Here is a 16,808-nt window from a genome sequence, read left to right on the forward strand (position 1 = left end):
TTAACCATTATTAAAGTTGGCATACTAATTTTTTGTCATTGGACTGTAGCTAAACTTTAAAATTGTTTTAATTTTCAAATTTATTAAGAGTGTGTTTGGTTTGTACATGAGAATCAGAATCAAATACTTGGTAATGGTAGGGTTTTTAGTGGAAGTATTTTGCATGTTTGGTAATAGAGTGGAATTCGAATGATTACCAATATTGTTGTTTGGTTATATATGATCCTATAATGTGAATAAATATTTTTAAATACAAGAACGAAAAAATCAAGATAATTTATTATAATATAAAGACACCCAAAGCACCAATATGAAAAAAAAAAAATTAAAAAAATCTAAAAACACTAATTTAAACTTAAAAATCAAATTACCAATTAGGAGGGGAATAATAGAATGAAACCCTTATTTTATTAGGGAATGAGTTTTCTAATTAAGGGGGTAATAAAATCTCATAGTAGTGTTCTAAAACCTGTCAACCAAACAATAACAATGACCTTGATTTCATTCCTGATAGCTAAACCCATGAACCAAACACACCCTAAATATTACTGGTTTTTTTTAAAAGAGCCTTTTACGGCATTTTATTCGAAGTATGCAGAAATAGAAGCTGGAGGAGCAGAATCCCAGTATATAGGATTCGAGTCAGTAAATGTAGTAGATGCTAATGTATGAGCTAAATAATTATCTACTCTAGGAATGTAATGAAGTAAACAGTAATCAAATGTCGATAAACTAGTCCTGCAACTATCAATGGCATAGCCCAAGTAATCCCGTGACGAGTGTGTCGTAGAAGACAGGCATTGTTGAAGCACCAAACAATCCGTGTATAGCTCGATAGAGTTTATTTCGCGACTCCTCAACCATGACAATACTTCCTTGCATGCAACAGCCTCCGCCATTAGGGGTGAAAAACAATCTATCACTGTAGTAGCCATGGCCGCAATATAACTCCCTTGGCCGTCTAGGATAATTGCTCCCATTCTTGTCCTGTTCGTCTGTGGATCGTAAGCCGCATCGAAGTAGCATTTTCCCCTCATGCCGTGAACAGCATTGCGCGCGGTGTATGTCGTAGAGAGTTGCGGTCGGTGTACTGTGACGATGGGCGTGGCAGCCGTATGTAACGCCGTGGCTATAGGCACGTCCGCACCGGTTGTTACTGCTATGGTGTGGTCTACCGTGGTAGCATGGATCGGCTGAGTTGGTGTTCGGTGGTGAACCGCCTTCCAAGCATTGAGAGCTGATGCCGCCATCACAACCACTTTCCGAGGCCTGGGTAAGTACGCATCCCACACAGCTCCATTCCTTGTGCGCCAAATATAATAGAGTATTGCCACTGCATAAATAATCCCGTCATCATCTAAAACATTCATCAAATCATTAAACCAATCTCCAAAAATATTTATAACATTATTGGGGATTGGAAGGTGGGATTGTGTCCAAATGGCTGCCGTGTAGGTACATTTGATCAAGGAGTGCACAACATCTTCATGTTCAATTCCACACATAGCACATGTTGGGTCAATATCAACCCTCTTTATAAGTAGGTTCTTTGTAGTGGGCAAAATATCATTTAGAGCTCTCCATAAAAATGTTTTCCACCTGGGTGGGATTTTAAGCTTCCATAACTTTTGCCATTTATCAAATGTCACAACCTGTTGGCTATATTCTCCAACTACTGTTCTGTATCCATTCTTAACAGAATATTCACCTCTTGGATCCCCATACCAGTACCACAAATCCTCATAATCTGGTGACACAGGTATTTTCAGAATTCGCTCAATATCCTCAGGTATGAAAATATCTGTTAGAATATCTTTATCCCAGGTTCGTGTCTGTTGATCCATCAGACCCACTACTTTCGCCTGTGCCAATTGGGGTGGTTTTTCTGTTAATATCTTCGGTTGTAACCCATCATGCAACCATGGATGATCCCATATCAATGTTGATTGGCCATTTCCAATTCTCCTCCTAACTCCCCCACAAATCAATTCCTGTGCTGCCAAAATACTCCTCCAACAAAAGCTCGGGTTATTTCCCACACATGCATCATAGAAAGAATTAGTGGGATAATACCTGGCTTTATAAACTCTTGAAACTAATGATTGTGGCTGTGTCAGGAAACGCCATCCTTGTTTTCCAAGCATAGCCAGGTTAAACGCTCTCAATTCTTTAAACCCCAATCCTCCATATTTCTTTGGAATACATAACTTATCCCAAGCTTTCCAGTGAATACCCTGATCATTATTCGACCTCCACCAATATCGATTCATGGTTCGCTCAATGGCAGCGCAAAGAGAGGTCGGTAGCAAAAAGACACTCATTGAGAAGGTAGGCATAGATTGAGCCACACTTTTCAATAGGACTTCTTTCCCTGCTTGTGACAAGAGTTTTTTATTCCACGAACTAATCCGCTGTCTTATCTTATCCTCAATATAAGCAAAAGATGCCCTTCTGTTTCTGCCCACAAATGATGGGAGCCCTAAGTACTTTCCAAAATTCTGTGCCTGCACCACCCCCAATATATTGGCCACCTCATCCCGCGTTTCATCTCTTGTGTTCTTACTATAACAAATACTCGATTTGTGATAGTTGACAGCTTGACCAGACATTTTTTCATATTTTTTCAGACAACTTTTAATCACACCTGCTTCTTGGGCATTTGCTTTGAAATAAAGCAAGCTATCATCAGCAAAAAATAGATGGGTAATAGAAGGTGCCCCTCTAGCAACTCTACATCTATGTATCTCCCCCTTCGCCTGCGCTTGTTGTAGTAATAGTGAAAGCCCTTCAGCACAAATAATAAACAAATAGGGCGATAGGGGATCACCTTGTCGTAAACCCCGAGTCGGAGTAATTTGTTCAGTCTGTGAACCATTAATTAATACGTTATAAGACACAGTGGTCACACACATCATCAGTAGTCTCACCCATCTGTCATCAAATCCCAGCGCCATTAACATGCTTTCCAGAAAGGGCCATTCCATACGGTCATAGGCTTTCGCCATGTCGAGTTTTAGAGCCCCCCAACCTGCTAAACCACATTGTTTCCTGTTTAGGTAATGTCCCACCTCCGCAGCTATCAGTATGTTATCCGTAATTAATCTCTCAGAGATAAACGCACTTTGGGATTCAGATATGATATTCTCCATTAATGGTTTCATTCTGGCAGTAATAACTTTAGCCATAATCCTGTAGATCACATTGCTTAAAGCAATTGGCCTATAATCAGAAACCATCTCCGGGTTTTTCTTCTTCGGGATTAAAATAATATTCGTCTCATTCAGCTTACTCGGAAATGAGCCAGTATTCAAGCAATTCATAATATACGAAGAGACATCAGTTCCCACCACATCCCAGAAATGCTGATAGAATCCCGGATTCATCCCGTCCGGTCCTGGTGCTTTATCAGGATACATTGAGAATAATGCAGATTTTACCTCACTTACTTCAAAAGGGCGCAATAACCCCTCATTCTGTACTGGCGTTACACGCGGTTGTATAGTCGCAAAGAATTCATCATTAATTGTAGGAGAGCTCGATTTAAAAATGCCTCGATAGTAATCCAAGATGATATTTATCATGGCATCTCCCTCAATCCAATCCCCACTATCATTCATTATTTTAGCAATAGAATTCTTTTTCTTTCGATTAGAAGCATACCTGTGATAAAACCTGGTGTTTGCATCCGCATCCTTGAGCCAGTGCTGCTTGGCCCTCTGCCTCCAATAAGTATCCTCCTGCAACTCAACACGTGTCAAACACTCTTCTAATCTCTGGAATTCAGCTAGGGATACTGGATCTGTACATCCTTTGAGGCGTAACTGTTCCTTCCGTAAGCACAATATTTTTTCACCAAACTTGTGGAATCGGTCTCCACCCCAGCGCGTTAACCGGTTACCACACAATGTGACACATTCCTGCAATCCCCTACCTCTTCCTTCGTCCCACGATTTTTCTACCACCGCTCGACATCCTTCATCATGTAACCATGCCATCTCAAATCTAAAACCTCTTCTCAGACCCCCCCTCCTTTCCCGAAGATTCAGAATCCCAAGGAAAAGAGCCGAGTGATCTGACTTTCTGGTTAAAATATTCTGCACACTTGCATCGGTTACCAGCTCTCTCCAATCTTGCGTGGCCAAAACCTTATCCAACCTTTCCTCGATCCAGTTTGGAGTTCCCTTCCCTTTTTCCCAAGTAAAGGGATACCCAGACATCGGTAATTGTGTCAAGCCACACTCCTCAATTGCCTCTCCAAAACCCCTCAACAAGCTGTCCGGATGAGGATTCCCTCCTCGTTTCTCACACTGGTATAAGAGATCATTAAAATCTCCAATGATTACCCATGGCAGATCCGACTTTCCTGCCAACGAATGAATAAGATCCCATGACTCCCTTCTCTGTGGTCGTTTTGAGAAGCCATAGAACCCAGTCATCCTCCATTTATCAAATCCCGGCATACTCACTTCCACGTCAATATGATTATCAGAATAACCTATCACAGTTGCTGTATCATTCGCCCTCCATAATAATGCCAAGCCACCACTCAATCCAGAATTATCCACATTCAAAAGACCATCAAAACCAAGTTTTACCCGAAGTCGTTCTGCATGATCCCGGTTAACCTTAGTCTCAATCAAAAATACAAAGTCGGGTTTCTTACGGGACACCATGTCCTCAATTTCCCGAACTGTCCGTGGATTACCCAAGCCACGGCAGTTCCAGCTCAGAGTGCTCATTGGGATGGGCGGGTCTGCACTGCAGCACCCGCCATTCGCAAGTTTTTTTGTACGTCTGTCATCGTTATATCCTCCTCCACAACTCCCTCACCTCCTCGGCCTACCCCACATCCCGCATCATCCGATGGTACCGAGCTCGGACCATCCGATTCCACACCCACACCCACGACAACTCCCCTCCCAGCCTCACCATCCGTTCTCCGTCTTTTTGGATCCACCCTCACCCCCTCTCCCTTGCACTTTTCGACTGCCCCATCCCACCCTTTCCCGTCACCCCAACTTCCACGGCCCGGCCCCCTAACCCGGTCAACTCCTCCCTCCCTACTGCCCCACCATTCTGCCCGTAACCCCCCATCCCAAAGCCAATTTCTTTTCTCCTTTCTTGTCCTAGTTTGAACCATTTATCCCCTATGTGCTTGGCTGGACTATTACCCCCCGCCCTCAATGTCGCAGCAAACATGTACTGATCCGGGGTTAACAAAGAACGTCGAGCCGCTAAACAAAACTTATCAGTGTGTCCCATTATTCCACAGAAGAAACAGAACATATGCAGGCGCTCGTACTTGAAATTTATCCAAGTCCATGTCCCATCTCGCATAATCATCTTCATACGTCGTTTTAACGGAGCCGTCACATCATGCGTTATGCGTATCCGGTAAAACGAGGTCCATGACCTCTCAAAGTTCCGCTCATCATACCGTTTAAACACCCCCGCAAAATCACCAATCCGTTCTAACACCTTCACCGTTTGATAACCCAACGGAATATCGTAGACCTGTATCCAGAAATCCACAGTGTTCAACACCACTTGCGTTGGATCGACTCCATCCTCGAGAATTTGACAAATAAGTGTTGTGTTTTCGAACGCCCATGGCCCCTCCTCCAACACCCGGCGCATATCGGCTTCGTCAAAAAACGTAAAGAGATACAGATTCGGGAGCACATCTGTTATCTCTATTCCCATGAGAGGCCGCCAAGCTGCTGCCATGACCCTCTTCATCACCTCAACCTTGAGAATTCGATCGGTCAAGAACTTCCCGATCAACGTCCACGTTGTCCGCATAGGGGGCTGCGCCGGACCTTCGAACATCTCCTCCTCAAACCGCACTCCATCCGCATCATCCTCCAAATTCATGTCTGCCGTTGATGCAACAAGCTCTCGTAGATTCATCCTCGCACGAATGATGTTCAGTCGGAAAACGAAAGTCTAAACCCTAGGAACGCCGGAACCCTAGAACACAGGGAGAGCCAACGCCGGAACCCTAAATCGCAGGGAGCAAATTATTATTCTCTAGAAGATTAGATAAAAAATACGTTGTTATTTCAATGTCAATAGATTGGAGCGAGTTTTTAATCTATAAGCCCTTTAATTTCAATTCATATGTCGTTTGCATTAAAGAATGTCAATTACATTTTAAAATTTCTATTTAGAACGAGAAATTACAAAAAAAAAAAAAAAAAAAAAAAAAAAGAAAGAAAAAAGAGCATATTAGATCATTGATTGATATAAAAAAAAAAAAAAAACTGATATGAAACAATTAATTTGTTTATTTAAAGAAATGCTAATATAGAGAAAGGTTCAAGTGCAGTAAAAGCTTCCCATACGGTCATATGGTTGATGGCTCAAATCAATGAAAATTTTTTTTAAAAAAAAAAAAAGAAAAAAAAAACGCGTGTCTGAAAGAAATGAGCTAAAAATGGCGCACATTAAGTAATAGAAACATGCACCTTAAGTATTAGAACAGCGCACCTTAAGTGTTATAACAACTCACCTTAAGTGTTAAAATGATGCACATTAAGTTTTATTCAAAAGTTTTGTTCTTGAGGGTTTGAATCACCTCTCAGTTCAAAAGTTTTGTTCTTCTTGATGGTCTGAACTACCTGTGACTCACAGAGAATGGTGCGCGAAGAAGAAACATAACGCATCTTAAGTATTAGAACAACACACCTTAAGTGTTATAACAACGCACCTGCTTAACATATTAAATATAAGGAATAAGGTTCAAATTGGCCACTGAACGTAACCTGAAAATGCAATTAGGCCACTGAACGAAAAAAAAATGCAATTAGGCCACTGAACACTCCAAAAATGTGCAATTTCACCTGATAGCAGATTACCCTCAATTTTAGCAGGTTATCTGCTTACGTGGCAGCTGAGTTGCCATTTTTAATAAATTTTAATTAATTTTTAATAAATTTTAATAATAACTTTTTATTAAATTTTATTTTTTAAAAAAATAAAAATGACTTTATTTTATTTTTTATTTAATTTTTCCAATTTTTTTATAAAATTTATTATTAAAATTAATTATTAAAAATTATTTACAAATTATTAAAAATGTCAACTAAGCTGCCACGTAAGCATGTCACCTGCTAAAATTGATGGTAACCTGCTATCTGGTAAAATTGCATACGTTTGGAAAGTTCAGTGGCCTAATTGCACATTTTTTGAGTGTTCAATGGTCTAATTGCACTTTTTTTTTTCGTTCAGTGGCCTAATTGCATTTTCAGGTTACGTTCAGTGGCCAATTTGAACATTATTCCTAAATATAATATAAATTGAATAATAAATATGTATAGCATCACTATAAGTATAAGCGGGAATAATTATATTTTTCCAATTTGATACGTCTCCTTCAATATAATTGTCCAACTGGAGTACTTGATCTTATGATACCTGTACTTTGTGCGGTTGGCAAGATTTGAATATACTTAAATTTTATTCTTACTTTATATGACTATTCCCAGTCTATAATTTTATCGGTTATTGAAGCGATTGAGATTATAAATAAGATAGAAAAATACCCGTTCTAATTAAAGGAATATGATTTTTAATTAAACAACAAATTTCATATTTGTCTTTCAAAAAGTTATAAACCAAACATTAACTATGATTTTAATTCACATTCCTTATGTATAAATCAATGAACCAAACACACACACACACACACACACACATATATATATATATATATACACGCACAAATTCCATGAGTTTGGCGCCACAGCTACAGCTGATGGTTGCAAATTTGCAACGCAAGTAACGCCGTTGAAGCTGAGAGTTGCACGGAGAATAAACATTGGGACCATCCCAGATATTGATGTGTTATTTGTACTATGTTGTTTTGTATCGTAGTTGAAAACCATGAGGACCTTGGGATTGAATGCTTGTGCCACAAACTCTCCATCCCTGTGGAAGATTTTCGGCCAAGTTGGAAAGGCTACTATGTTATCATCATGGTCTACTGCAACTAAATTTACACAAAAACACAAAAAAATCTTTATTATATGTTACATCAAAAGAATATTTTTACGTTAAATTTTATTCGTTTCCTCCCAATGACACTAAATTTTTACGCTAAATGTTATTCTAAACTAAAAGAATTTAGTTTCTTAAAGTTTAAAAGTTTATTAGTTTGAATTTAATTAATTTAATTAATTTAATATAAAATATAATTTGTGATGTAAATAATAATATTTTAGTACCATTTAATTTTTGATGTAATTTTAATTTTGTTAAAATTATATTTTATTTAGTTTAATTTTTAACTAATCACGGCTGGAAATCTTCAGATTTTTGACCACCGAAAAGTGGTTGAAAATCACAATTTTTTGGTGTTCCGATCACTTTTTCGATCATTTGTGGCATACAGAAACCGTTGTCTTAAAAAAAGGGCGCGCAAAGACAACGCTTTTAAAAAACCGTTGTCTTTGTAGTATTGTGTATTAAATGTGCTTAAAAACAACACACCAACAACAACGGTTACATAAAATCGTTGTCTTTATTAAAAAAAATGCACATAAACAACGATTTTTAAGATGTTGAAGATAATATTATATGTCTATATATCATATGTGCTTAGTGCCTTTACATTTTTTCAAATTTTAAGTATTTATAAATGTGTATTTCCTATAATTTTTATCAAGAAAAATGTTATTATAATTATATACTAATATTATCAATTACTGGGTTTTCTTCAAATTTTATATATATAATTGTTATAATGATGAATGTTTGTATTATGGGGTAAAAATAATATATAGTAAAATACATGACGATATACAATCCATTACGCCAGTTTTATAGAACAAAGTGATGTGCCGTTGAAAGGGTAATCATGGCCACCGGCGCAGGAGACACTGTAGCAGCGTCAGAGATGGTTCGCTCAGACTAAAGAGCGACAAAGCCATCAATTAAGTATGGATGCCATGAGAAAACCTAGACTACTGATACCATATGAATGTTTGTATTTTGTGATAAGAATAATACACAGTACACAGTACACTACACGATAATATATACATTATGTAGGATTATGAAACTCAATAGAACTAGGATTGTAGAATACGTCCTAACAAGAATAAAGATTTTAAAGAGTTGAAGTTAGAAAATGATTTCATGTATCTACATGGAAAGGGCACAGTCTTATTTTTTATATAGCATGAATGGTGAGATGGTATCTATTAGTAAACTCTCTACATCCTTGTGATTGAAATCGAAAAAAAAAAAAAAGTATGAGTGAAATAATCAATAATAAAAAAATAAATCATGTAGCCTTCTGCATTTAAAACCACAACAATAAAAAATAATAATAATAATAAATAATGAGGATTTCCAGCCACCTTTATACGGTGGTCGGTATTTCCTACCACTCTTCAAGATGCTCAGAAAAACATTTTAAATTTAAAAAATTGAATTTGGCAAAACCTTTCCGACCACTATGTAAATAGTGGTCGGCATTTCCGACCACTTAGGAAAAGTAGTCGGATTCCGACCACTATAACCTTTCATAAAAAAAAATAAAAAAGTCACTTTTTGTGACCAATTTTTGGGTGCAGTGGTCGGAAATGAATTTGGAAAACGCTGATTTTTCAACCGTGAATCTATATTCAATATGAGTCTTGTTTTAATTGTCTTAATGAGATCTTTCAAATAATATAATTTATGTTTAATAATATAAAATTTATGTATAATTATTTAACCAAAAAAAGGGGAGGGGGGGAGGTAGGAATAAAACTTTGCGCCATATTTGGCGTAACACTATTCACCATTATATTGACAAAAACTTTAATTTGCTCTTTTTGCGTCTACGTTGGAGGCGAAATCCGCCTTTTTTTTCTACCAATTTCTTGTTTTGCAATCTTCTTTGGAGATGGTCTAAGATGGACTACTTATATAAGTTTATTTTTAATATACTGTAGGTTCATTTTTAGTGTACTACATGTTTATTGTACTATAAGTTTATTTTTAGGTAATACACTATCAATGAACATGTATCAAAATATAATGAACATATTAAAAATAAACTTGCAATATACAAAAAACAACATGTATCTTAGTGGTCCACGATATAACGATTGATACATATAGTTTCTCAACTTACGTTATACTAATTCTAAATTCTCAAAATTCTTGCCCAAGAGTTACTAGGGGAGGTAAATTGCGAGTCGCTTAGTGAATTCCCAAGTTCTCACCTCTTGCCTCTGAGCACAAGAAATTTTCATCACATCTATTTGGTCAAGGTTTCACAATGACCCTCTAGACTTTCAGTGGGATTCGAACTCCTACACTAACATTAAAGCAAGATTTTATAGTAATAAGTCCAATCAATTGAGTTAGCTACACATAAAAAAATTGGAGTAGTTGGCAGAGCCTAGTGGGACTCCCACATGCCATTTCACAGTAACTTTGCAATATAATTGAGTTTAGAGACGTTTCGTAGTCAAGAACTGTTAAGCTTTCTAAGAAGTTGTTTGGTGTGGTTAATGTGTAGTGTTACTATGAAAATATAATTGCATACCAATTAAATTATATGAAAAGTTATTAAAACATTTCATCTGTCTAAACTTTTTAAGAAAAATATTTTTAATCTTCAATATATCATTGGCCGCATGTAAGCAATAAATTACAAATTGGTTGTTGTATTATTTATGTTTAATTTATTCCATTAAGGGGGCAATTGTGACAGCAGTAATAGTATTGGAATATTTCCACGGCCCAAGGAGGAAATTGTGTTTACTAAACAGAAAGAAAGAATTTGTTTCTACGAATGGATAAGAAAATTGTTAGCTGCTAAGCTACTTGTGCAATCAAGAAGAATAAACACGAAGACGATTCATTGTTCAAATTGTTTCTTCTGAAAGTAGCGTTTTGTTCTCTTGATCTTGGAAAATGTCCCGGTTTCTGAAAAGTATGTGCTCTGGGTTCCTGACCCAAGTTGATTTACATATGCTTCTGGGTTCCACAGTTCAATCCCCTGCACAGGAGTGAAGCCTAAACTTGAACTCAGTCCTGATCTGCTTCCGTAATTCTTCTTAAATTTCTTAGCTACTTTGGCACCAAGCTTGCTCTGCCCAACAGATACACGTAATTTGCCACTTCCAGCCTGACCAAGCATTCCATATCCCTCACCCAAACCATCCCCCAATGAGCTCTCTTCAGCTACTCCAAACTGCATTCTGTTAGCCAGCTTCTGCATGTCTGTAGTGGCATACCTTTCTTTCATCTTCCTCCGTCTACATCCACCCCTCTTTCTTTTAGGTTCAGAATATGGAACAGGAAGTGGTCTAGGCCGTTTGGCAGGAGGTAGCTCTTTCCATTTCTTTATCTTCTTACGAAACTCTTCTAGGAGAGACCGCCCAGTTTTCCCCGTTGGGTCTCCCCTTGTTGAATCAACACGTGCAGCAAGAGTAGCCTTTGCAGCTAAGGGTCGACAGGCACGCGTCCTTAAAGAAGGAGGTGTGCTCTGAAATATTTCTGTCTCCTCAAGGAATCCAATGCGAAATTTTGGTGTAGAGAACCCAGCAAGGTTGCTCTTTTTAGAGCCAAGAAGCTGCACATTACAAGCAGGCATCTTTGCCAATGAGGAAAGACCACCAGCAATCCCCATAAGTTTTGCAGCAACACCACTTCCTACCATAGCTGAGAGGTTTGGAGCAATATACCCCATTTGACTCTTAACGAAATCTAGGAGTTTCTTCTTTGCTGAATCAAGAGCAAATGCATCACAAGAAGCTTCAATTGTCTTCTGCAACACATCTTCAGGCAGTGGGTTGCCATTTGTAGTTGATGCTGTAACCGAAACAATCATGATATCAGGTGGAGGCAAAATTCCTTTCAGATCAACAAGGGTGAGGTCCATCTCATTCCCAATTTTCTTAACCACCCGGGCATAGTCAATTGGTTGGTGAACAATAGACTCCAACTCTGGGAATTTTGAGCGGTACTTATCACGTATGAAATTATGAATTATAATAATTTCATTCTCAATATCAACTGACAATGCATTACAATCTACAATCAGCTGGTACACCGGATCATCATCTTCTAGAACCATCACTGTTTCTGAGTTTTCACAACCCTTTTCTAGGGCTTCTTCTACTTTCTGCATAATATTGATGTAACGCTGGGTCCTCTGCAATTTAGAGACACTATCCAGATCATCATAGTTAAGCTCACCATCAACATCTTCCTCCATGTGCTCAGCATCGAGAATATCAGCTTCATTGTCAGATAATTCATCCAAATCTGCTAAGAAAGAATCCGCCATAGATAATTCATCCAAATCTGCTAAGAAAGAATCAGCCATGATTTTAGGTCTCACCTTTAATGGCTTCTCGATCTCGAATACGTTTTTTGAAGACTGGAGAACAATGTTGGGGAAGTAATTTGACTCTGAATTTCAAATCTTCGATTTCCAGCCGAAGAGGCGGAGACTGGAAGCAGAAACACTCAAACACCTAACTTCGTCGGAGACCGGAAGCAGGGGAGGCGGAGTTCAAAGCTCTACTCGGCGTTGTCGCCGGGACGGAGAGCGAAAATCGCAGGGGAGAGAGACGGGGGCGGAGATCGTAAATCCTCCCTTCCCTTCCGCTTTTTAAACCCTAAATTCCCTGCCTTCTAGAATATATTTTCAGTATTCAATATTAATGTTTGAGAGTACATGAAAGAATATATAGAGATGCTAGATATAATCCTATTCTAACACGAATAATATATTCCTAGTCTAATATAGATAATAGAGTCCTAATAAATAAAGGATTAATATTAGATGCTATACACCGGCAGAAAATGCAGAGATGACACATCATTAAAAAAATAAAATTGATATTAATTGAGTACTTTCTTACAAAATATTTAAGATTTGTATTTTTTAGGAAACTCTTTTTATTTCTAATTAACAAAAATATATATACTTTCTTAAACATATTTATTACTTAATTATTATATATATCAAATTATCTGATTATTATTAGTGAAAGATTAATAACCTGCACGTTAATTAACATTATGCATCACATATTAATTTATTAGTTAATTATTGGATTAATTCATTATTTAATTACTGGATTAATCCATTAATGTGAATTAACCTGTAAAAGAATTCTAATGAACAATAATGTTAATTAACAGGTTCTTTACTCAAACTATTATAATTAAGAATTCTAATTGATATCTAAAAATAAATTTCTAAATTATTATATTTATAATTAAGAATTCTTTAATTTTAAATTTTTAATTAACAAAAAGACCATCTAATTTCCTATATCTATATTAACTCCTAAATCTATTTAAACCCCTAAACAAGCCACCGCTTCCGGTCATCGCCGCTAACCACCATCGCTGCTGGTTTAGAAAAAAGATACAGGGAGATGGAGGCTGTGGGATCTGCTGTTAAGGCGCTGGGAGAATAAAGAGAGAGAGACGGAGGTTGCTGGTCAAAGAGAGATGGAGGTTGTTGTATCTACACTGGAAATCAATTTCTGGGGAGATGAAGCTGGTGGACAGTTGTCAATTTTTTTTTTTTAAGAAACATTTTAAAATTTTATTTTATTTTTGGATAAAGTTGTAAAAAATTATGTTTATAATTGTAATGGATTACTTATTATTTTAGTGTTTAATGAATATTATTTGCTTTTGTGTTTTGTCATTTTTCACTCATTTTCTGGAAAATGAACCAAACACACAAAGACAATTTTCTGTTATGCAGCCAAACACCGGAAAGGAAAATATTTTTCGAAAAATGACCCATTTTTCGAAAAACATTTTCCAGAAGTCATTTTCCTGCTTTCCAAACGGATCCTTAATTAAGGATGCATTTAAAAACCCAGAAAATGACTTACGGAAAATGTTTTCTGAATTTTCAGTGTTTGGCAAGAGGAGGAAAAATGAGGTCAATGAAAAATGATTCATTAGTCAAAGGAAAATACGTATGTTTTGGGAGAAAAATGACTTCCCTTTTTTTAGGAAGTCATTTTCCAACTCTTCTTCCTCTAGCCTCTTCCTCCTCACATAACTTTCTTTACTTCTCCTTTCATAGTGTATATATATATATATATATATATATATATATATATATATATATAATCCTAAAGGCTTAGTGTTATTTATAGAAGAATTTTATCAAAAGTACCAAACAATTAAAATGTTGAAGTATACAATTCTATTCATTTTCCTGCTTATTTTCTAGAAAATGAACCAAACACACAAAGACAGTTTTCCGTTGCGCAGCCGAACACTAGAAAGGAAAATATTTTTTAAAAAATGACTTATTTTTCAGAAAATATTTTTCAGAAGTCATTTTTTAGGTTTCCAAACGGACCCTAAGTCGAATTCAAATTAGTTTTACATTAGTAAAAATATTAAAATATTTAGGTTAGCTATATCGTCTTTCTCCGAGTAAAAGTCAAACTCTATGGGCATAATGCGAATCAAATTTTATTTGCAAAATATAGCTATTCTTTTTTACTTGAAATCATGGTTGAAAAAATATAATTACTAGACGCTCCTAGGTGTCCATGTATTTTTTATTTTTTAAAAAATTTGTTTAAAATTTTTAAATTCTTTAAAACTTAATAATTATAAACTATTTAATGTTTTAATAATTAATACTAAAATATTAACTATTAACCTAAAAAACATATAGAATTTGAACTATTTAGGGTTATTTCGCTTAAAACAATGTCATTTTGAGTGAAATAACCTATTAGAAAAAAAAGAAAAGAAAAAAAAAACTAATCGGCCGACTAGACAACCTAGTCGATGCTTAGGCGGCCTAGTCTAGTCGACGCCTAGCCGCCTAGACCACCGATTATGATGATACGTTAAGTGCCGATTAATCAGTGTCTAGACAAGATTTTTGCAATACTTGAAGATAATAGTAGGCAGAGACGGGGCCAGGGGGCAGGGGTAGCTGCCCCTCCCCCCCCCCCCCCCTCACCCCACCCCCACCCCATATATAGTCTTTGTATGTATATATGTATATATAGTACAAGTTTTAGTATTAGTATAAAAAACTATAAAATGTGAATAAGAGTGATTTAGATTAGGTGGTAGACCACATATTTGGCATTAGTGATGTCAAGGTTTCAAATATTGGTATTAACATAGTTTTACAATTCATTAATTATGTTTCATATTTTGTTATGAATATTTTTATAAAGTTTCGATGTGTTTTATTTTTCGTCCATATCCAATAATATTTACAACTATATTCTCTTTTGTTTTAATGTTTCGCTTTTACTGAAAAAAATTTCTGAATCCGTCTGTACTATTTCGTCCCCCCTCAACTAAATTTCTGACTCCGTCCTGATAGTAGGTATTCTCAAGTCAAGGCAACACTTAATTATTATTTATAAATAAATGTACTTGGCTAGATAGACCAAAAGTGCCGTCATTTATTGATAAGGCGCACTATTATTAACCAAATAGAAAGGACCTAATATCCAGGAGGAATGTAAACATCTTCCTAAAATATAAGCTATATCAATTGTACTTAGCTAATAATGAATATAATGTTGTTTCATTCCCAATATTGTACTTTTATTCTTGCAACAATCACTCTGACAACTCTAATCCTCATCAGACTGTCGTTAATTAATGCATTTCCACCTCCTCTACTCTTATCTCGTAATATAACTCTAAACCTCTACTTCCCATTTTAAGTTTATGCGGCAAATTATGCCCTGGACCCGTGTCCACAATGAATGTGGACACGGGCCCAAAACGATGTCGTTTTTAAAAAAAAAACGCGTCATTTAGTTTTTTTAAAAAAATTTGCGCGTGTTTTGCCGTTAACGACGTTATCTTTTTTTGGATTATGAATGTACAGTTATGCAATTATGAACACAGAGCTCTAACATTATGAACTTACAATTATGAACATATAGTGATAAAATTATGACCATGGAGCTTTAAAATTATTTCGAAGATTATGAATGTACAATTATGGAGTTATGAATGTACAGTTATGGAGTTATGAATTTACAGTTATGGAGTTATGAATCTACAGTTATGAGATTATGAATCTACAGTTATAGAATTATGAATGTACAGTTATTGATCGAATTATGAACAAAGAGCTCTAACATTATGAACTTAAAATTATGAACATATAGTGATAAAATTACGAACATAGAGCTCTAACATTATGAACTTAAAATTATGAACATAGAGCTCTAAAATTGTGAACATAGAGCTTCGAAAATTATGAATGTACATTTATGGAGTTATGAATGTACAATTATAGAGTTATGAATGTACAATTATAGAGTTATGAACGTACAGTTATGGAGTTATGAATGTACAGTTATTAACATATAGTAATAAAATTATGAACATATACTCTTATAACGAAACGGTCTAAAATTACAAAAAAAAAAAAAAAAAAAAAAAAAAGGGGGATAACTGCCTAACGATAGTGTTACTTGTGTCCATAGCATAACGATTGAGTTTATGCTATCACATAAGATCTTGATTGGACCTGATCCAAAGTATAAAAATGTTGGAACTTGGGCTAGCATTAAAATCTAGTTACGAGTAAGTGCAAGTGTAGTGTGTATGACAACTACAATATATACTTTTTTGAGTGACAAAAAACTCTTAATTAATCACTACTCGGTAGTGATAGTGTGTACTGTGTACGATAATTCTTATGTTCTGATCTTAAGTAACAAAGGGTCAAGTAAATTAATCTAAATTAAAGAGATAAAGTAATCTAAGTTATATATAATTAACTTACTCACTCAAATTAAAAATGTTAATAAACCGTTCTTGTTAAGAGTCGCTCA

At 36.0% G+C, this 16,808-nt stretch overlaps 2 protein-coding genes across 2 annotated transcripts; both read right to left on the reverse strand.

Moving 5' to 3' along the window:
- Window positions 1–581: 581 nt before the first annotated feature.
- LOC109179679 lies at window positions 582–5,910 on the reverse strand. The gene is made up of 3 exons (XM_019329165.1): window positions 4,980–5,910; window positions 2,364–4,606; window positions 582–2,234 (listed from the first exon to the last, which is right to left on the reverse strand). Exons 1-3 carry the CDS (start codon window positions 5,908–5,910, stop codon window positions 582–584), a joined length of 4,827 nt encoding a protein of 1,608 aa, XP_019184710.1.
- Window positions 5,911–10,740: 4,830 nt separating this feature from the next.
- On the reverse strand, window positions 10,741–12,595 carry LOC109179684 (U4/U6 small nuclear ribonucleoprotein Prp31 homolog). Its single transcript, XM_019329171.1, has one exon. The coding sequence runs from the start codon at window positions 12,326–12,328 to the stop codon at window positions 10,856–10,858; it is 1,473 nt and encodes a 490-aa protein (XP_019184716.1). The 5' UTR covers window positions 12,329–12,595; the 3' UTR covers window positions 10,741–10,855.
- Window positions 12,596–16,808: the final 4,213 nt, after the last annotated feature.

The sequence above is a fragment of the Ipomoea nil genome, unplaced genomic scaffold (genome assembly GCF_001879475.1).
Source record: "Ipomoea nil cultivar Tokyo-kokei standard unplaced genomic scaffold, Asagao_1.1 scaffold0943, whole genome shotgun sequence".
Lineage (NCBI taxonomy): Eukaryota > Viridiplantae > Streptophyta > Magnoliopsida > Solanales > Convolvulaceae > Ipomoea > Ipomoea nil.

Bases quoted from the DNA above. Each gene is read 5' to 3' on its own strand.
- LOC109179679 (XM_019329165.1), bottom strand. From the start codon at position 5,910: ATGAATCTACGAGAGCTTGTTGCATCAACGGCAGACATGAATTTGGAG. The intron at 4,607-4,979 runs GTGCAAGGGAGA...GGGATCATGCAG, and splicing joins TGGGATGGGGCAGTCGAAAA to AACGACTTCGGGTAAAACTT. The intron at 2,235-2,363 runs GTCCTATTGAAA...AATAATGATCAG, and splicing joins TGTCACAAGCAGGGAAAGAA to GGTATTCACTGGAAAGCTTG.
- LOC109179684 (XM_019329171.1), bottom strand. From the start codon at position 12,328: ATGGCTGATTCTTTCTTAGCAGATTTGGATGAATTATCTATGGCGGAT.